Genomic DNA, 21993 nt, shown 5'->3' with positions numbered 1-21993 from the left:
ATTGAATTCAATCAAATCGAATCATATCAGTTTGATTTAAATTAATTTTTATTTAAAATTAATTTAATTTAATTTTTAAAATATTAAAATTTTAATTTTTAATTTATTTAATTTTAAATCGAATTCATACAATATTCACAGCAGAACAAGAAACAAAAATCAAATCCATTGTTTTTTTCTTTTTGCCCCTAAAGGTATATGAATCACAACTAGACCACCAACGACCTACCCTTAAAGAGTTGTACACACCCAGCAACCGTGGAGTAAGAACTCACACCGCACTGATCGTTCTACCATTCTCTCACTTCTCGCACCCTTTCTCTCTCTATCCCGTTCTCTCACTTCTTTAGGCCTTTTAAGTTGACGAACTTGACTGAAGGCGAACGATATTACCAGAAAAATTGGGTTCACCTTTTTGCCCTTTTGTGACGTGTAAGAATACTACGCAATTTAAGCACTTGCCAACCAAGTAAACAACTCGCATCTTTCTCCTATGGTTTCTGATTCTATGTTAGATTCTCTTTCTCGCTCCTTCGCTTCGTATGTTAACCATTCGTTTATTTCTGGATCTCTTCGTCAATACCCATCACTGGAACAATATTATATACCATCGAAACAGGAAAGAAAGCGTTTTGGTTTTTGCACTGCAAATCACAGGATGACAGTTTCTTCTACAGATAATTCTGTTGATACGTGAGTTTGTGATCTCTTTTTTCTTCCATTTGATTTTTGTTTCATTTCGGAGTATATTTCATCTGGGTTTCTTCATTTCTTCAATATATATTCAATTATCGACTAACATCTCAAGAGCTTTGCTGCAATGTGCCTTGATTCAATGTCTACTTATTCGGTTATTTCATGTTATTTTGGATTTTTCTGACACCCATTATTAGATTTCTGTGATTATTTATTGTGCATGCACTTCTTTTCTGGATGTTATTCAGCTGTCCCTCCCTTTTTCTTTTCTCTGTGGGATATAATTTGATTAATTCCCAGTTAAGTAGGTGTTGTAATTGCTCCCTTTGTCCTAGAAATCTGATTTGAGATGGGTATTTGTTCAATTAGGCATGCTTCAAGCTGCTTCTCTGAGTTCTGATTTTTCTTATGGTATGTATTAGGCCTACTTCCAATATAGAATAATTTAGGGAATTTTTTTCCTGTGCAATTAGGTGGTTCCTCCATTACTACTACCTGTTGCTTACTGAGAAAGAGAAATGAATTGGGCTAAAGCCCCCATATTGAATTATAAGTAATTAAATTGTTGAGGTGTAATGGAATTGATTAGTTCGTTTGATATGTAAGGCTCAACCACTAGCATCAGTCTCTGTTAAAACTGAATTAAAGTATAATATGTCCACCACTCTCTTTGAATTCAGCAATTGGTAAATTTTTACTTCTAGACAAATATGAAGTTTTGTTTGAGAAATAGGAGATCTCAAGGGTTGCTGCAACAGGTGTTCTTAAACTGTATCAAAGCAAAACTCAATTGTCCACTGCCTTGAGGAAAGGTTAATAGTCGTTTGTGCATTAGTTTAGAATTCAAGCCTTTTGGGGCTGGAATGGGATTATTTAGTTAGTTTTAGGATTATGATCCGGAGAAACCAGTTGAAATATGCAAATATAGTCGACATATAGTGTATATAGAAAGTGATTATTTGTTGCTTTTGAGTTCTTGATCATGTTGAAAGCTCTTACAGGTCATCGTCTTCAATTTCTGGATGCAGGAAAAGTGCTCTTTCCGGACTTGCTCCCTTGGAAGCTGTACTATTTGATGTTGATGGAACACTATGTGATTCAGACCCCCTTCACTATTATGCCTTCCGTGAAATGCTTCAGGAGGTAATCCTGCCCTCTCTCACTTTCTCTCTTAACATCTATTTTATTAGTAATACTGCATATATGATCATTTACAATTGTTGTTCCTTCAACACATGTTTACATAATCCAACTTTCACAATGGAAAAGTTTACATCACTTCATGAGAAATTGTACTCCTGTAGAGTTCTTCTATGGAATAGTGAATTTTCTGAAATGGAAGCTTCCACATGTTGTTTGACTGATTCTGATGGATTTATAACTTTGAGCTGATTATGACCTCAATGAGCTATAAATTCTAACAATTTGTTTGGGGATTAATTAAAATTTGTGATCCAACAGATAAATTTCAATGATGGAGTTCCAATAACAGAGGAATTCTTTATTCAGAATATAGCTGGCAAGCATAATGAGGATATTGCAGTGCTCCTCTTTCCCAATGATATTCCTCGAGGCTTAAAGTTCACAGAGGATAAGGAAGCCATGTTTCGTAGGTAAAAAAATCCGTCTCTTTTTCACTGCATCTTTTTTTCTTAGTTTCAACCGTGTAATATATTTTTTTGGAAATACAGATTGGCCTCTGAACAACTGAAGGCCATAAATGGCCTTTATAAATTGAAGAAATGGATTGAAGATCGTGGACTGAAACGGGCAGCAGTTACTAATGCTCCAAGACCAAATGCTGAACTCATGATTTCTCTTCTTGGGCTTTCAGAATTCTTTCATGCTGTTATCCTAGGTGATGATTGTGAACATGCCAAACCACATCCGGAACCCTACTTGAAGGCCCTTGAAGTACTCAAGGTGTCAAAGGAACACACCTTTATATGCGAGGTCAGCTTGACCCGGCTTTCTTGTTTTTGAAGTTGCTTAACCTGTGATGAATTTCTGATGTTCAGTGTGTTCTATGTTTCTTGTTTCTCTCTGCTAGGATTCTGTTTCTGGGATAAAAGCCGGAGTAGCAGCTGGGATGCCTGTTGTTGGTTTAACTACCAGAAATCCTGAACATGTTCTGATGGAAGCCAAGCCAACTTTTTTAATAAAGGATTATGATGATCCGAAATTATGGGTAGCTCTGGAAGAGCTTGATAAAAAGGAAGCTGCTGAAAAACCTGCTGCTTGAATAAATTACTTCACAAGTTCAACGATTACTCTAATAATTGTGTTGCAGAAGAGCATCTGCATCTCTTAAAGGCTAAAAAGCTGTTTCAGATTTGGTACCATATGATTGATAGGTCAAGGATGAAATCACCTTGTTCACTCTAGATGAATTTTTTTTTTTTTTTTATTTGCCATGAACCATGCATCTTTGCAAAAGAATATGGTAATGGCATTACAGGTAATTTTTAGAAGTTTACTCTAATTTGTTTTAATAGAGTTACTCGACCTAAAGTTTGTTTTGTTTTGGAAGAAGTAACTGTAACGTGTTTTCAGGTCACCAAATATAAATAATCATTCTAGATAGTATCTTCAATATTTTTATGTTTCTTTTTATTTTCTTCAGTCTTATTTTTAGATTAAAAAAATTTAAAAATTGATTATTTATAGAATTGATACTACATGAGATTCAGGGCAGTGAGCTGTTACCATATGATTGGGTCACTGTTACCATATGATTGGATCACGTGGAAAAAATGTATACGCGGTTTCACTCAGTAGAAAAGAAGGTGGAAAAAATGTATACGCGGTTTCACTCAGTAGAAAAGAAGGTTCGGACGACCATGGTGTTTGGAATCAACGGACGCTTTAGGGCAGATTGGTCTCAGATCGAACAAGACCACACTCTTAATTTCAGAGCGATATTCCACAAGAAAGTTACCGTTAACCGCTACAAATCAACAGATTCTCTTTACACCTTCGATCATGAGATTTTCGACCAATTAGTCGGTGAAAATCTTTTATCAAAGAGCTGGTCATATTATCACCAGATTATCAAGAAATGTTATATTTATTCCATCTTTTTACAGTACCACAGAGGTAAAGGTATGTTATTTTTCTACACAAATACTTTCAAGTTCTTCCTTCACCATTTTTTTCAGTTTACTGATTTGAGCGTCGGAATGGCTGTCATAGACATCCATCACCTTACTTTCTTTATCTTGCAGGATTAGCCACATTATCAATTTATTTTCAACGACATTATTTGATTCCATTGTCAGAAAATCCATTGAATTCTCTATGTTCATTTAGATTAAAACCAGTCTCTTATACATTTTTTCTTAAAAAGTGATTTCTCTTTTATCTTTTGAAATGGTCTATAATTTTCTAGCCGTTGCTAAGGTTGCTACCGATGAGAGTGCTATCATTTCTTCCACTTCAGGCAATGGGCAAGACACACCCCCTATGGTCAGCGAAGTGGACTCTAACGATTTGAGCATTGAGCAAAAATTCCAATACGTCAAGAAATTGCAGGTTATTTTTTAGTAATATAAACTCGAGAAGAAGCGTCACTCGTGGTTCTCAAGAGAAGAGAAGAAATTCTCGGTGATACCTCAAAGTCTCGGATAGGGGCAATCCAGACGCGATTCAAAAGCAAGGACAAATTCAAAGAAGAAGAGTCATCAGACGATACTTCAAAGGACGTCGGTTGAAAGCTGGTACAGGCTGCTCTAAGGTACTAGGGAGGACAAGAAGAGGACAAAAGAACGAGCTAAAAATAAGACCAAAAGTCAGAAAAAAAAATGATACAGGGGAGAAAACAAAAGGTACCTAGTCTCCCGAAGCAGGGACAACTAAAGTAAGTATAAGAATTACACCCCATTAAATTACTTATGAATATAGATTAGGAAAAACAACAAGAAGATCAAATGGCCTCTTAAACTCAACTCTAAAAAAGCTAGGAAGCTTAAGAAACGAGACAGGACTAGATACTTTCACTTTTATGAAGACCACATACATACAATGAAGGAGTGCTGGCACTTGAAAGATGAGATTGAGAAGTTAATAAAGAACGACACACTTCAAAAGTTTATCAGAAAGAGTAAAAAAGATAGGAGACTCGAGCACGAAGTAACAATTTCTGAAACCACCCCTAACAGTGAGCCTGTGGGAATTAATCATATATTTGTAGGAGGATCAAACGTTAATAAGGGTGATAATAAGGAGAATATCACAGATGTCCAGTTTCTAAGTGAAACTCGGAGTCTTAAAAACGGTCAAGTTAGACGATCGAGTCTTTTGCTTTATCCTTAGAAAAATATCTATAATTTATGAAAAGGTTATAAAACTAGTCTGTATTCTTCCAGCTTCTTTTTTTATAGAAAAGTAAAAAACGTAGGATGGATGAAAGCGTAGAGACAAGAACAAAAGCCACAAGGCATTCGCAAAGCTAAAATCCGAATGTCGATTAGCAGAAATACATTAAAATGACCATAAGGCTATCGGGACATGGGTCCTGCACAGCAAGGCATCTCATGCCAGGCCACAAAGCAAATGCCAGGTCAAAATTCGGGCGTTGGTTCACGGAAACAAATTAATAAAACGACTACAAGGCCATTGAGACATAGGTCCTGCACAGTAAGGCATTTCATGCCATGTCATAAGACAAACGTCAGGCTAAAATCCGAACGTTGGTTCGTGGAAACACATTCAAAAAATGGCCACAAGGCCATCCAGGCATGGATCTCGTATATACTTTGGACATGGGTCCCGTACATAATCCGAGCCTTGGTCCGTGGAAACAAATTCATAAACGGCTACAAGACCATCTAGGCATAAGTCCCGCATATACTTCGGGCATGGGTTTCGCACATAATTCAGGCATTGGTCTGTGGAAATAAATTCATAAACGCCTATAAGTCCATTTAGGCATGAGTCCTGCATATACTTCGGTCATGGGTTCTGTAATACCTGGCAAGACTCCGGTATCGGAATTCCTACCGTCCGGTGGAATCTCGGATGTCGGAGGCCTCTAGTAGGGTAGAATCATGTTTTCATAAGATGTTTTAAGGTATTTCATGGTTTTAAGAAAAATGGAAATGAGTTTTTGCTTGAAAACAACCTTGGAGGAAAACTCAGGTTCGGCCGCCGAACCTCAAGTTTGGCCGCCGAACATGCATGCCTTCGGGAGCGCCTTTAGGCCCCCGAAAGCACAAGTGAGGGAAGTCCAGGTTCGGCCGCCGAACCTCAAGTTCGGCCGCCGAACATGGCATGCATGCGGAGGCACATTCGGCCCCCGAACGTGGCCTGGCCAGTCACTATAAAAGGGTCCCTTAGCCGAAAACAGGCGAGCTTTTCCCCATTTTCGGCCAAGGTGAGCTTTCCGCCGCCCCTCACCGATCTTTGATGTTTTTCCTCTAGATCTTTCAAGTTTTTCACTTGTTTTAACTTCGTTTTGAAGATTTGAGCTTTTGAGCAAAGTTTTGGAGCTTTGAGGTTCAAGAACTCAAATCTCTTCCAACTCCAAGTTTGGTCGCCTCTACTCTCGATCTTCAAGAAGTAAGAGTCGATCTCTAGTTTATATTATGTTTTAAGCAAGTTTTATGAAGTTCATGGGGGTAGAATGCATGTTTAGGTCATAGTTATGTTTATGGGTTTTTGATGTGATTTTTGAACAATGTGAGTTGCTTGTGTGTTGTAGTTGGGGTTTTTGATGGTTTGATGCCCCTAGGAACTTGTATGTTTGCTTGTGTATGTTTGGGAATGTTGTAGAATAGGTTTATGCATGTTTGGATGAGATTGGAGGCATAAATGCATAGGGGAGCTGAGTTTCTGCCATTCTGGGAGAAACCAGGTTCGGTAGCCGAAGGAACTTTCGGCCGCCGAACGTGCTTGTGGAGGCAGCCTTCGGCTGCCGAAGCTTGCCCCCGAAAGGAGACTTTCGTCTCTGTCTGGGACTTTCAGCCACCGAAAGTGCCGCCGAACATGCATGAGTTTTGCCTCTGTCTGGGAGTTTCGGCCGCCGAAGGTGCCGCCAAACCTGCCTGACTTTCGACTCTGGAGGGACTTTCGGCCGCCGAACCTGTCGCCGAAAGTGTCCTGTTCAGCCTTTTCTTGCATGTTTTTCTATGATTATTCCATGATGTTTTAGGGGATTTTTGGGGAGTAGTTTAGAGTTATGTTCATGTATGTTTGGTCCCTCATTTGAGTCCACCTGTGTAGGTTCGAACCCGAGGAACCGAGGATCCCAGCAGTGAGTCTGTTGCCCCAGTGTCTGGTCGGAGCTACCCAGAGGTGAGTGGAATAACCTATTATGTTTTAAAAGCAAATAATGTACTTTTTAGCATGCTTCATGCATCATGAATGCCATGTGATGAATTAGGTTGCTTGCATTAGAATTCACGAATATGTTGCATTGCATATGTTAAATGTTGATGTGGATGAATGTTGGATGATCCATAGCCCTCGATCTATGATATGACGATGTGATATGTACGGTATGGAATGTAAGACCAGTGGGACCCATTCTACGTTCGCTGGCACTATGTAAGGGAAAGACCAGGACCCATTCTACGTTCTGGCACAGTTGGACACTGTTATGTTATGATATGTAAGGGAAAGACCAGGACCCATTCTACGTTCTGGCACAGTTGGACCATGTAGAGGGCTATTGGTGACAAGTTCATCCTTGATGTGATTAGCTGTGATGTGATGCATTCCATGATCCATATGATTTAAATGTTTTTATTATTCTGCTCACTGGGCTCTAGTAGCTCACCCCTCTCCCATTTCCCCAGGATTGCAGGTACAGGGTAGACTAGGAGGTTTACAAGAGTAATGAAGTCTGGTTTATGTAATAGATAGTGTGGACATGATAAATGTATTAATGTTATGTAAAAGTACAGTTTCAGTCATGTAATGATATTGAGGATTAGATATTGTGCTTGACATTGTGTATGAGGTATCCCTTTTATTACATGATCAAAAATGATTTATAATGTTCATGAAAGCCAACTCATCTCATGTTGTATCGCCCGTTGGGGCATTGATGAGATCCCACAGAGGGATCACGATTATGATTATGACTATGTACATGTATGTTCAGGTTGAGTTGGATGTTTGAAGGAAAAGTTTTAAATTTTTATGCATGTTGTTGATCATGTATGGGATTATACAGGTTTACAGGTTATATGTCAGGCTTACTACGGGTCCCGGCGGCCTTAAGCCGATCTGGATCCTAGCGCCGGTAGCGGTCCGATTTTCGGGTCGTTACAGAATGGTATCAGAGCCCTAGGTTCATAGGATCGGACCTAGAGTGTCGGGCTCATAGATGTTCTAGAAGGTCAAGCACAATAGGAAAGATCATGTCCACTAGGATAGGATGTGGAGTCCTGTCTTGTATGATGATGTGAAATGCCATGATTATATACATGTGCATTGATGCTATGATATGAATGATGTATATGTGATGAGGGTTCATGTGTGCCCACATGAACCATATGATGCTAATGTTTGTATGATGTGTACTGTTTTTCAGAAAACAGGATGAGAGGAACTCGTCGATCTGCACGATTGACTGGAGTGCCACCTGAGGATGAGGGCACGAGCGCCCGTCCTCCTACATTGCCTAGGGCAATGTCTTGTAGAGCAAACAGAGAAAGAGTGTCAAGGGACTCTAGAAGGTCTTTTGATGCTAGCAGAAGGGGGACAGATAGAGGAGGAAGTTCTTCAGATGTGAGGGAGGTTATGGAAGAGGATCAGAGGAGGGATGGGAACCTGGATGTGAGCATGGAGGAAGAAGGGACAGGGGAGTCTCAGGGAGGCGTTCAGGCCTCGGGGTATGGTTTTCCACCCCATTATCCACCCTTCCCACAGGGTTCAGGGTATCCGATGGGAGGTACATCGGATTACTCCAGCTTTAACCCCTACCCTACCTACATGCCTTATCCACCTTTCTATCCACCTTACACACAGTACCCAGCTTATCCACCCTCACCCTTCTATCCTAACCCGGCGAACCCCACCTCTGGGAATGCTGCACCCCCACCTCCACCACCTACAAAACCAGCAGCCCCAGTTACTCAACCTCCTAGACCTAGCTCAGCCGATGGGAGCAAGGTAAAGATGACAGATTACCTCAAGCTAGATGCTCCCAAATACAAGTCAGGGGATGACCCCTTTGAGTATCTGAGAGTGGTGAAGACAATAACTGATGAGCTAGGGGCAAGTGACAGCAGGGCCATTCAAATGGCAGGGTTCACTTTAAAGTGCAAGAAGGCACGGGAATGGTTCAAGTGTTATGTCGACCCAAGACTAGACGGCATGACATGGGAGGAATTTGCGAATGAGTTCGCTGGATGGGCTTTTCCAGACAGTTCCAGAGAACTGAAGATGATTGAGTTTGAGCAACTGAGGCAGTCAGAGCACATGGGTGTAGAGGAGTTCACGGATAGATTCTTGGAGCTATTGCCTTTTTCAGGGCAAGCTCTAGATACAAATACGAAGAAAGCCAAGAGATATGTTATGAAGCTGCATTCTAGGTACTCCTCGTTGATTCAGTTAGCTGAGAGAGAAAGTTTCCACACTGTGGTGGATATGGCTCGAAGGATGGAGGCGAGTGCTATAGTTGAGGGGTCAGTGAAGCAGTCAGTGACCCAGTCTTCAGGGGTTAAGACCCCAGGCAGAGGAGGACCAGGTTTCTCTTCTCAGAGCTTAAGTAAGAAGAGGTGGGATAACACCACCAAGAAGCCGAAGAAGAATAAGTTTTGGAACAAATTGAAATCCGGTCTGGGATTTGGCGGTGGCTCGAGCTCAGGCTCAGATGGTACAGAATGCCAGAGATGTGGAAGTCCGCACAGGGGAGTGTGTCGAGCTGGGACTAATACATGTTTCAGATGTGGACAGGAGGGACACATAGCTCGGGAGTGTCCTAGAGCACCTTTTATGGGTCAGCCCCAGCAGACAGCTTCTGGTAGTGTGGCACAGCCAGCAGCTCCAGCCACAACTCAGGGCAGTGGCAGAGGTAGAGGGAGAGGGGCAGCCTCTTCTTCTGGTTCCCGAGGTGAAGGTCCATCAGCTCCAGCCAGGATCTTCACCATGACTCAGCAGGAGGCTAACACATCCAACACCGTGGTGTCAGGTAATCTCGTCATTGGGTGTTCTGATGTGTATGCTTTAATGGACCCGGGTGCATCTCATTCATTTATTGCTCCGAGAGCCGTTGAGAGGTTGGGTCTGATAGTCTCTGGGTTAGAGTGTCCCCTATGGGTCAGTGGACCCAAGTGTGACCCGTCAGTGGCAGTATCAGTCTGCCAGTACAGTCCAGTTTTTGTTGAGGGAAGATGCCTCTCCGTCGACCTTGTGGTTCTAGATTTGACTGACTTTGACGTCATTCTAGGGATGGATTGGCTATCTACCCATAGAGCTACCTTGGACTGCAGAGACAAGGTAGTCAGGTTCAGAGATCAGGACGGGTCAGAGGTCGTCTTTAGAGGAGACAAAAGGGGCACACCTAGAGGTCTGATATCAGCTCTTCAGGCTCGTAGGTTGCTTAGGAAGGGATGTCAGGGGTACTTAGCTCATGTGAGAGAGCTAGACAGTCAGGTCAGGGAGCCAGCCTCAGTGCCAGTTGTCAGAGAGTTTCAGGATGTCTTTCCTGATGAGCTTCCAGGTTTACCACCTGCTAGGGAGATAGAGTTCGAGATAGAGTTGGTGCCTGGAACTAGACCGATCTCTATCCCTCCCTACAGGATGGCCCCAGCCGAGTTGAAGGAGTTGAAAGAACAGTTGCAAGAGCTGGTAGAGAAGGGCTTCATCCGATAGAGTACCTCACCTTGGGGTGCTCCGGTCTTGTTTGTGAGGAAGAAGGATGGATCCCTTAGACTTTGTATCGACTACAGGCAGTTGAACAAAGTCACTACCAAAAATAGGTACCCTCTACCAAGGATCGATGATCTATTCGACCAGCTAGCAGGAGCGGGTTGTTTCTCCAAAATAGATCTAAGATCGGGGTACCATCAGCTAAGGATAAGGGATGAAGATGTGCTGAAGATAGCTTTCAGGACCAGATATGGGCATTTTGAGTTCCTTGTAATGCCGTTCGGGTTAACCAACGCCCCTGCAGCATTCATGGATCTCATGAACAGAGTATTTAGCCAATACCTGGATCACTTCGTTATTGTCTTCATAGATGATATCTTGGTGTATTCCAGGAATGCAGAGGAGCATGCCCATCATCTGCGGTTGGTCTTGCAGACTTTGAGGGAACATGGCTTGTATGCCAAGTTCTCTAAATGTGAATTCTGGCTGAGGAGCATTTCGTTCTTGGGGCATGTAGTGTCAGAGAATGGGATTGAAGTGGACCCCAAGAAGACAGAAACTGTGGCTAACTGGCCTAGACCCACTTCAGTGACAGAGATTAGAAGTTTCTTGGGTTTGGCAGGTTATTACAGGAGGTTCATTCAGGACTTCTCAAATATAGCAGCTCCTCTGACCAGGTTAACCAGGAAGAATCAGAAGTTTCTGTGGACCGACCAGTGCGAGGAGAGTTTTGAAGAGCTTAAGAAGAGGTTGACTTCAGCACCAGTGTTAGCTCTGCCATCCAGTGATGAAGACTTTACAGTCTTTTGTGATGCGTCCCGTGTGGGACTGGGTTGTGTACTAATGCAGAATGAGAGGGTGATCGCTTATGCTTCTAGGCAGCTGAAGAAGCATGAGTTGAATTACCCCACACATGACCTGGAGATGGCAGCAGTAATCTTTGCACTCAAGATGTGGAGGCACTACCTCTATGGGGTTAAATGTGAGATCTTCATGGATCATAAAAGCCTGCAGTACATCCTGAGTCAAAGAGATTTGAACTTGAGACAGAGAAGATGGGTGGAGCTGCTGAGTGACTATGATTGCAAGATTCAGTACCATCCGGGTAAGACGAATGTTGTGGCAGACGCCTTAAGCCGGAAATCACTCGGTAGTTTATCCCACATATCGGCAGAGAGGAGGCTAGTGGTGAAGGAGTTTTACAAGCTCATTGAGGAAGGTCTACAGATGGAGTTGTCTGGTATAGGTGCCTTGGTGGCCCAGATGAGAGTGGCACCCGTGTTTCTGGAGCAGGTGGCTCAGAAACAGCATGAGGACCCGGAGTTAGTGAAGATTGCCAGGACTGTTCAGTCAGGCAATGATAGTGAGTTCAGATTCGACAGCAAGGGGATCCTCCGCTATGGGAGCAGACTATGTGTACCAGATGACATAGGGCTAAAAGGAGACATTATGAGAGAGGCTCATAATGCAAGATATAGCATTCACCCCGGAGCCACCAAGATGTATCAAGATCTAAAGAAGGTTTATTGGTGGCCAGCTATGAAGAAAGAAGTGGCACAGTTCGTGTCAGCCTGCGAAGTGTGTCAGAGGGTGAAGCTGGAACATCAGAAGCCGGCTGGAATGCTCAACCCGCTACCTATTCCAGAATGGAAATGGGAAAATATAGCTATGGACTTCGTAGTGGGGTTACCGGCGGCGTCCAACAGAGTGGACTCCATATGGGTGATTGTGGACAGACTCACCAAATCTGCTCACTTCATCCCTGTCAGGAGTGGCTATTCTGTAGACAAGTTGGTGCAGGTGTATGTTGATGAGATCGTCAGGCTGCATGGGGTTCCTGTTTCGATAGTGTCAGATAGAGGGCCCCAGTTCACCTCCAGATTTTGGCGGAGTCTGCAGAATGCCATGGGTACTAGGTTGGATTTCAGTACTGCCTTCCACCTCTAGACTGATGGACAGTCAGAAAGGACCATCCAGACCATAGAGGATATGCTCAGAATGTGTGTGCTGTACTTTGGCGGTTCTTGGAGGCAGCATCTACCTTTGGTGGAGTTTGCCTACAATAACAGCCATCATGCTAGCATAGGGATGGCTCCATATGAAGCTTTGTACGGAAGGAAGTGCAGATCACCTGTTTGCTGGGAGGAAGTTGGAGAAAAGGCCTTGGCAGGGCCTGAGCTAGTAGAGATCACCAGCAGGGTGGTACCCATAATCAGAGAGAGAATCAAGACTGCTGCCAGCAGACAGAAGAGCTATGCAGACGTCCGCAGAAGACAGTTACAGTTTCAGGAGGGGGATCTGGTATTGCTCAAGGTGTCTCCAATGAAAGGAGTGGTTCGCTTCGGGAAGAAAGGTAAACTAGCCCCACGATACATCGGACCCTTTGAAATCTTGCAAAAGATTGGGAATGTGTCGTACAAGCTGGATTTACCTGCTTCAATGGAAAGAATCCATCCGGTTTTCCATGTTTCAATGTTGAGGAAGTTTGTGTCAGATCCGAGCAAGGTTCTTAGTGAGCCTGATGTGGAGGTCCAAGAGGATCTCACCTATGTTGAACAGCCAGTACGGATCATAGACACCCAGATCAGAAAGCTAAGAAACAAGGAGATCCCGATGGTGAAATTCTTGTGGAACCACCACAATTTGGAGGAATGCACTTGGGAGACACGGGAGTCTATGCTCCAGCAGTACCCTCATCTCTTTTAAGGTTAGATCTCTATGTGTTTATGTGCTATGTATGTTATGTTTTATGCCATGCTATGTGCTAGTTGAGGTACATTCGGGGACGAATGTTCTTAAGGGGGGGAGAATGTAATACCCGGCTAGACTCCGGTATCGGAATTCCTACCGTCCGGTGGAATCTCGGATGTCGGAGGCCTCTAGTAGGGTAGAATCATGTTTTCATAAGATGTTTTCAGGTATTTCATGGTTTTAAGAAAAATGGAAATGAGTTTTTGCTTGAAAACAACCTTGGAGGAAAACTCAGGTTCGGCCGCCGAACCTCAAGTTCGGCCGCCGAACATGCATGCCTTCGGGAGCGCCTTTAGGCCCCCGAAAGCACAAGTGAGGGAAGTCCAGGTTCGGCCGCCGAACCTCAAGTTCGGCCGCCGAACATGGCATGCATGCGGAGGCACATTCGGCCCCCGAACGTGGCCTGGCCAGTCACTATAAAAGGGTCACTTAGCCGAAAACGGGCGAGCTTTTCCCCATTTTCGGCCAAGGTGAGCTTTCCGCCGCCCCTCACCGATCGTTGATGTTTTTCCTCTAGATCTTTCAAGTTTTTCACTTGTTTTAACTTCGTTTTGAAGATTTGAGCTTTTGAGTAAAGTTTTGGAGCTTTGAGGTTCAAGAACTCAAATCTCTTCCAACTCCAAGTTTGGTCGCCTCTACTCTCGATCTTCAAGAGGTAAGAGTCGATCTCTAGTTTATATTATGCTTTAAGCAAGTTTTATGAAGTTCATGGGGGTAGAATGCATGTTTAGGTCATAGTTATGTTTATGGGTTTTTGATGTGATTTTTGAACAATGTGAGTTGCTTGTGTGTTGTAGTTGGGGTTTTTGATGGTTTGATGCCCCTAGAAACTTGTATGTTTGCTTGTGTATGTTTGGGAATGTTGTAGAATAGGTTTATGCATGTTTGGATGAGATTGGAGGCATAAATGCATAGGGGAGCTGAGTTTCTGCCATTCTGGGAGAAACCAGGTTCGGCAGCCGAAGGAACTTTCGGCCGCCGAACGTGCTTGTGGAGGCAGCCTTCGGCTGCCGAAGCTTGCCCCCGAAAGGAGACTTTCGTCTCTGTCTGGGACTTTCGGCCGCCTAAAGTGCCGCCGAACATGCATGAGTTTCGCCTCTGTCTGGGAGTTTCGGCCGCCGAAGGTGCCGCCGAACCTGCCTGACTTTCGGCTCTGGAGGGACTTTCGGCCGCCGAACCTGCCGCCGAAAGTGCCCTGTTCAGCCTTTTCTTGCATGTTTTTCTATGATTATTCCATGATGTTTTAGGGGGTTTTTGGGGAGTAGTTTAGAGTTATGTTCATGTATGTTTGGTCCCTCATTTGAGTCCATCTGTGTAGGTTCGGACCCGAGGAACCGAGGATCCCAGCAGTGAGTCTGTTGCCCCAGTGTCTGGTCGGAGCTACCCAGAGGTGAGTGGAATAACCTATTATGTTTTAAAAGCAAATAATGTACTTTTTAGCATGCTTCATGCATCATGAATGCCATGTGATGAATTAGGTTGCTTGCATTAGAATTCACGAATATGTTGCATTGCATATGTTAAATGTTGATGTGGATGAATGTTGGATGATCCATAGCCCTCGATCTATGATATGACGATGTGATATGTACGGTATGGAATGTAAGACTAGTGGGACCCATTCTACGTTCGCTGGCACTATGTAAGGGAAAGACCAGGACCCATTCTACGTTCTGGCACAGTTGGACCATGTAGAGGGCTATTGGTGACAAGTTCATCCTTGATGTGATTAGCTGTGATGTGATGCATTCCATGATCCATATGATTTAAATGTTTTTATTATTCTGCTCACTGGGCTCTAGTAGCTCACCCCTCTCCCATTTCCCCAGGATTGCAGGTACAGGGTAGACCAGGAGGCTTACAAGAGTAATGAAGTATGGTTTATGTAATAGATAGTGTGGACATGATAAATGTATTAATGTTATGTAAAAGTACAGTTTCAGTCATGTAATGATATTGAGGATTAGATATTGTGCTTGACATTGTGTATGAGGTATCCCTTTTATTACATGATCAAAAATGATTTATAATGTTCATGAAAGCCAACTCATCTCATGTTGTATCGCCCGTTGGGGCATTGATGAGATCCCACAGAGGGATCACGATTATGATTATGACTATGTACATGTATGTTCAGGTTGAGTTGGATGTTTGAAGGAAAAGTTTTAAATTTTTATGCATGTTGTTGATCATGTATGGGATTATACAGGTTTACAGGTTATATGTCAGGCTTACTACGGGTCCCGGCGGCCTTAAGCCGATCTGGATCCTAGCGCCGGTAGCGGTCCGATTTTCGGGTCGTTACAGGTTCTGCACATAATCCGAACATTTAGGCATGGGTTTCAGACATTTGGGTATGGGTCTCCCATATACTCCGGACATGAGTCCTACACATAATTCAGTCGTTGGTCCATAGAAATAAATTCATAAACTGCCACAAGGGCATCCAGGCATGGGTCCCGCACATACTTCAGATATGGGTCCCACACATAATTCGGGCATTGGACCGTGGAAATAAATTCATAAATAGCCACAAGGCCATCTAGGCATGGGTCCCATATATAATCCGGACATTGGTCCGCAAAAATAAATTCATAAAAGGCCGCATAGCCATTTTAGCATGGGTCCTTTACAATAAGGCATTCGATGTCAAGTTGCAAAGCAGGTATACTCCAAGCCAAAAGATCAGGCGTTAGTTCTGAGAAGTTTCTAAGGCATTTTATACTAGGTAGCAAGGCGAGAATATGCCAGGCCGACCTTCCGGGTGTTAGTCCCGTTTTATGAGAAGTTTTCAAGGCATTGAATGCTAAGGTCACAAGGCGAGTACATATTAGGCCAACCAAACAGGCGTTAGTCCTGCTTTAAAAGAAGTTTCTAAAGCTTTTAATGCCAGGTCTCAAGGCGGGTACATGCCAAGCCGACCTATCAGGCGTTAGTTCAGAGAAGTTTTTAAGGCGGGTATACACTAGACCGACCTACCGGATATTATTCCCGCTTCATGAGAAGTTTTCAAGGCATTGAATTCCAAGGCCGCAAAGCGAATACACGTCAGACCAACTAACCAGGCGTTAGTCCCGTTTCACAAGAAGTTTCTAAAGCATTTAATGTTAGACTTGAAGGCAAGTACATGCTAGGCCGACCTACCAGGTGTTAGTCCCGCTTTATCAGAAGTTTTTAAGGCATTTCATGCCAGATCGCAAGGTAAGTGCATGCCAGACCAACCTATCGGGCGTTAATTTTGCTTCATGAGAAGTTTCTTAGACATTTTATACCAGATCGCAAGGCGAGTACACGTCAGGCCGATCTACCTGGCGTTAGTCCCGTTTTATGAGAAGTTTCTAAGATATTTCATGCCAAGTATCAAGGAGGGTGCACGTCAGGCCGACCTACCGGGCATTAGTCCCGCTTCATGAGAAGTTTCTAAGGCATTGAATGTTAGACCTCAAGGTGGGTATACGCTAGACCAGAAGACCGGCTGTTAGCTTCGCATACAAGAGGCATTTGATCCCAAGTCGTTAGGCGGGTATACGCTAGGCCGATTTACTAGGTGTTAGTCCTGCTTCACAAGAAGCTCGCAAAGGCATTTGATGCCTGAAATCTCTTCAGGATCAGAGAAAGCCTAGAAGTACACTAGGGCGGGAAAATGCCAAGAAACTCGATAAGGCAAGGTCAAGGAGCTCATAACGGCTAGAAAAATGCCTATAAAAGGCTGAAAAAGGGCAAAAAGCTTGCAAAGGCTAAAGAAATCCCAAAATCATGCGGGTGCTGGAAAATGCTCGGAAACTCAACAAATATGAAAAAGACCAAGGAGCTCGCAAGGGTTAGAAAAATGTCCAGAAGCTCGACAAAGTTCAAAAAGACCAATGAGCTTGTAAGGGCTGAAAAAATGTATGGAAACCCGTCAGGGCTGTAAAAGGCTAGAAAGCACGTTAGCCAATGAGCTCATCAGGGGCAAGAAAATACTCGAAAGTACGCCAAGGCTGAAAAATGATCGAAAGCTCAATAGGGTTGGAAAAGGCCAAGGGGCTCGTGAGGGCTAAAAGATGCCCGGATGATCACTAGAGAGAGTCTAAAAACTCATCAAGGCATTACTATATTACTTGGATCAATTTTTTTCAGATAAGATCTTGGACCTGACTGGTCGGAAAATCAAGTAAGAAGAAAGTAAGGACATCATGCGCTCAGCCTAGACAAACAAGTGACTAGATCATGAAGACAATTATCATTTTTGAATCTAAAGAATTGAAGACCATTGGGGGACCTCTGATGCTACATGAGACTCACCCAAAGTAGACAGTGAGCTGTCACCATAAGATTAGATCATGTGGCGAGAATTTGATAAATTAATATGTTGTTCCACCCGTAGAAAGGAAGGTCCGGACGACCATGGTGCCCGAAACTAAGAGTAATTGGTGCCCGAAACTAAGAGAAATGGAAATCCGAGTGCTTTAGTACAGGTCGGCTTCAAGTCGAACAAGACTCACCCTCTTAATTTCAGAGCGAGACTCCATAAGCAAGTTACCATTAATAGTTATAAACCAGCAGATCTCCTTTGCAACTTCGATCACAGAATTCCCGACGAATTATTCGGTGAAGATCTTTTACCAACGAGCCAGCTACATCATCGCCGATTTATCAGAAAAATTCTATATTTATCACACCTTCTACGATATAAAAGGGAAAGAATCACAGAGGTAAAGATACGCTATTCTCTCATATAAATACTCTCAAGTTTTTCATTAACCATTTTCTCTAGATAATTGAATTGAGCGTCGGAGTGGTTGCTGTGAGCACTCTCACCTTATTTTCTCTATCTTACAGAATTAGCCAATCACATCACAGTTTCATTTCAGTTACGTCAATAATTTATTTTCAGCAACATCAAAAATTATTTTATCTTGAAAAAATTTAATTTAATAAATTTATTAATAATTTTGTTATTATTTTACATGCATTATAATCACATGTCTAATTTCTTCTGAAAGAAAATTAAAATTAATTAATTTATTTTTTAAAATTAAAGTTAGAAATAAAATAGATCTCAAATTTTTATAAATAAAAATTAAATTAAGTTGCTAACCATCACTCAATTTAATTTCTTAAATTAAAATCTTTAACTTCATATTTATTTTAAGAAATATCAGTTTTACCTTTCCCTTTAAAAAAGAATAAACTTATGAATACTACAGTAGACTTGCCCAAAATAGGTAGTAACTTGTCACCATAAGACTGCATCACCTAATAAAATTTGATAAATGCCAAACTAAATATAAAGTTCCATCCGAAGAAATGAAGACCCAAACGATCATGGTACTTGGAACCAAGAAAAATGAGACCCGAGTGCTTCAGGATAGGCCGGCCTCAGGTCGGACAAAACTCGCCCTCTTAACTTCAAGACTCAGCTCTATAAAGAAGTTATCGTTAATAGCTACAATCCAGCAGATTCCCTTTACGCTTTCAATCACAGGATTCTTGACCAATTAGTCGGTGAAGATCCTTTACCAACGAGTCGGCCACATCATTGCTGGATTATCAAGAAATACTGCATTTATCCCCACTTTTTTTATAGTATAAAAGGGAAACGATCATAAAGGTAAAAGTATGATATTTTCTCACACAAAAAGCTTTAAGCAATTCATTACACTTTCTCTCTTCTTGAGTACTAACTTGAGCGTTGGAGTGGCTGCCGTGGGCACCCATCATCACCTCACCTTCTCTCCTTTGTCGGTTTAGCTAATCACAGTGTAGCTCCATTCTGTCCATGTCATCAATCTAGTCTCTACAACAATATTTTGTTCAATTGCTGGAAACTCTATTAAATTCTCTTTGTTCATTTGGATTAAAATCGATCTCTTATCCATTTTCTCTTAAAAAGAAATCTCTCTTTTATCTTTAGAAATGACCGACAATTCACGAGCTACTACTACGGTTGCTATCAATGAGGATATTATAATTTCTTCCACTCTTAGCAATAGACAAAATATACCCCCTATTGTCAACAAGGCAAATCTCAATAATCTGAGCATTGAGCAAATACTTCAGTACGTTAGAAGGTTACAGGTTATTTTTGAGAAATACAAGCTCGGAAAGAGGTGTCGCTCATGACTCCTAGAGGAAGGGAAGAAGTCTCTATTGATATCTAAAGGCCTTGGATAGGGGCAATCCAGACGCGGTCCAAAGGGAAGGACAAATTCGAAGAAGAAGAGTCATTAGATGATGCTCCGAAGGACGACGACTAAAAGCTAGTATGGGCTGCTCCAAGGTACTAGGATGGACAGGAAGAGGACAAAAGAACAAGCAAAAAACAAGACCAAAAGCTGGAGAAGCAAGGATACAGGGGAGAACACAAAAGTTACCTAGTCTCTCGAGGAAGGGATGACCAAAGTAAGTATAAGAATTACACCCCATTGAATAACTTACAAACACATATTCTAATGTGGATTAGGAAAAATGACAAAAAAATCAGGTGGCCTTTCAAACTCAAACCTAAGAAAGCTGAAAAACGAGACAGGATCAAGTACTGCCGTTTTTATGAAGATCACGGATATACAACGAAGGAGTACTAGCATCCGAAAGACAAGCTCGAGAGAAACGACACAATTGGAAAGTTCATCAAAGAGTATAAAAGATAGGAGGCTCAAGTTCGAAGTAACAATAAAGGGAATGTCACAGATGTAATACCCGGCTAGACTCCGGTATCGGAATTCCTACCGTCCGGTGGAATCTCGGATGTCGAAAACCTCTAGAAGGGTAAAATCATATTTTAATAAAATGTTTTAATGTATTTTAAGGTTTTAAGTAAGAAAGAAGTTGAGTTTTGAATGAAAAGGACCATGGAGGCATTTCCAGGTTCGGCCGCCGAACATGGGATGGTTTAGGGGGGCAAGTTAGGCTTCCGAAAGTGGCTCAGGTTCGGCCGCCGGACCCCATGTTCGGCCGCCGAACTTACATGAGTTTTGGGGGCACTTTAGGCCTCCGAAGGTGGTCTGGCAGCCCCTATAAAAGAGCTCCATGGCCGAAACGGGCGAGCTTTCTCCCCATTTTCGGCCAACGGTGAGTCCATGCTCTCCCATGGTTGATTTTTGATGTCTTTCCTCAAATCTTTCGAGTTTTAACAAGTTTTATTTTGGTTTGAAGATATTTGAGCAAAAAGAGTGAAGTTGGTAACTTGGAGACCCCAGGAGCTCGATCTCCCCCATCTCCGAGTTGGATCGCCTCCCCTCTCGATCTCCAAGAGGTAAGGGTAGATCCTTAGCTCATTTCATGTTTTAAACAAGTTTTATGAAAGTTTATGGGGTAGAAATGCATGTTTAGTTTATTTTTGAGTTTATGGGTTAATGTTGAGTTTTTGAGCAATGTGGGTTGTTTATGTATGTTTGATGTGTTGTAGTTGGGGTTTAGGCTAGTTCGAAGCCCCTAGGAGCTTATGTATGTGTGTATGCATGTTGTGGAAGTGTTGGTTTTGAGTTGAATGGTTTGGGAGGCAAATGTGCATGTTGGAGGCTGAGTTCTGCCTTTTGGAAGAACTCAGGTTCGATAGCCGAAGGGACTTTCGGCCGCCGAACCTGCCTGTGGAGGCAAGCTTTTGGCTGCCGAACCCTGCCCCCGAAAGTGGACTTTCAGCTCTGGAAGGGAGTTTCGGCCGCCGAAGGTGCCGCCGAACATGCATGAGTTTCATCTCTGGAAGGAACCTTTGGCAGCCGAAAGTGCCGCCGAAGGCGCATGACTTTCGGCTCTGGAGGGACTTTCGGCCGCCGAAAGTGCCCTGTTCAGCCTTCCTTTGCATGATTTCTATGATTGTTTTAAGGTGTTCTAAAGGTTTTTTGGAGAGTATTTTAGAGTCATGTTCAGGTATGTTTGGTCCCTCATTTGAGTCCACCTGTGTAGGTTCGGACCCGAGGAACCGAGGACCCCAGCAGTGAGATAGCTGCTTCCGAGTCTTGTCAGAGCTAGCCTGAGGTGAGTAGAATGAACCTTTATGTTTCAAAGATAAATTAATTTTGAGCATGTTCATGCATCATAAATGCCATGTGATATGTATTAGGTTGTTTGCATTAGAACCCACGAATATGCTGCATTGCATATCTTGATGATGATGTGGATGGGTATTGGATGATCCTTTAGTCCTCAATATGATATGACATGATATGGTATAGTATAGTGAGAAAGTCCAGATGTGGCCTGCACTACGCCCCTGGCACAATGTAAGAGAAAGTCCGGGTGTGGCCTGCACTACGCCCCCGGCACAATTGGATATGTATGATATGTTATGTGTAAGAGAAGGACCAGGTGTGGCCTGCACTACGCCCTTGGCATGATTGGATGATGTAGAGGACTATTGGTGACAAATCCATCATTAATGTGTTTTGTTTGTGATGTGATGCATTTCATGAAAGCATGAATTTGAATATGATGTTTTATTATTCTGCTCACTGGGCTCTAGTAGCTCACCCCCTTTCCCTTAATCCCCCAGGTTTGCAGGTACGAGATAGAGCAGGAAGTCAAGAGTAAAGTTGTAATACCCGGCTGGAGTCCGGCATCGGATACAGATCATGTACATAACAACATTACTAAGTCAAGCACATTTCTAACTTTATACACCACTCTTACATCTCTTTAATATTACATGTCCACTCTAAGCTATTACAAATCTCTTTACTCTTTCTCTGTACTCTGCTGGACTGTCCCTGTACACTGTACACTGAACCTGCAAAACTGGGGTTAAGGGAG

General features: G+C 42.7%; 1 protein-coding gene across 4 annotated transcripts; it reads left to right on the top strand.

The window, feature by feature from the left end:
• Positions 1-245: 245 nt before the first annotated feature.
• On the top strand, positions 246-3291 carry LOC110604665 (haloacid dehalogenase-like hydrolase domain-containing protein Sgpp). Of its 4 annotated transcripts, none has more exons than XM_021742927.2 (6): positions 248-469; positions 620-693; positions 1698-1839; positions 2158-2309; positions 2388-2649; positions 2747-3291. In XM_021742927.2, exons 2-6 carry the CDS (start codon positions 659-661, stop codon positions 2936-2938), a joined length of 783 nt encoding a protein of 260 aa, XP_021598619.1. In that variant the 5' UTR covers positions 248-469; positions 620-658; the 3' UTR covers positions 2939-3291. The 4 variants fall into 4 exon arrangements, with proteins under 4 accessions (XP_021598617.1, XP_021598619.1, XP_021598618.1 ...); XM_021742928.2 differs by having other exon boundaries at positions 250-469; positions 1725-1839; XM_021742925.2 differs by having other exon boundaries at positions 246-693.
• The last annotated feature ends 18702 nt before the right edge of the window (positions 3292-21993 follow it).

This window comes from Manihot esculenta, chromosome 17 (assembly GCF_001659605.2).
Source record: "Manihot esculenta cultivar AM560-2 chromosome 17, M.esculenta_v8, whole genome shotgun sequence".
Lineage (NCBI taxonomy): Eukaryota > Viridiplantae > Streptophyta > Magnoliopsida > Malpighiales > Euphorbiaceae > Manihot > Manihot esculenta.
This window is presented reverse-complemented; position numbering and strand designations above follow the sequence as displayed.

Excerpts from the sequence above, each read along its gene's own strand:
- LOC110604665 (XM_021742925.2), top strand. The coding sequence starts at position 494 with ATGGTTTCTGATTCTATGTTAGATTCTCTTTCTCGCTCCTTCGCTTCG. Across the intron at positions 694-1,697 it reads ACAGATAATTCTGTTGATAC|GTCATCGTCTTCAATTTCTG; the intron begins GTGAGTTTGTGA and ends AAGCTCTTACAG. Across the intron at positions 2,310-2,387 it reads AAGGAAGCCATGTTTCGTAG|ATTGGCCTCTGAACAACTGA; the intron begins GTAAAAAAATCC and ends TTGGAAATACAG.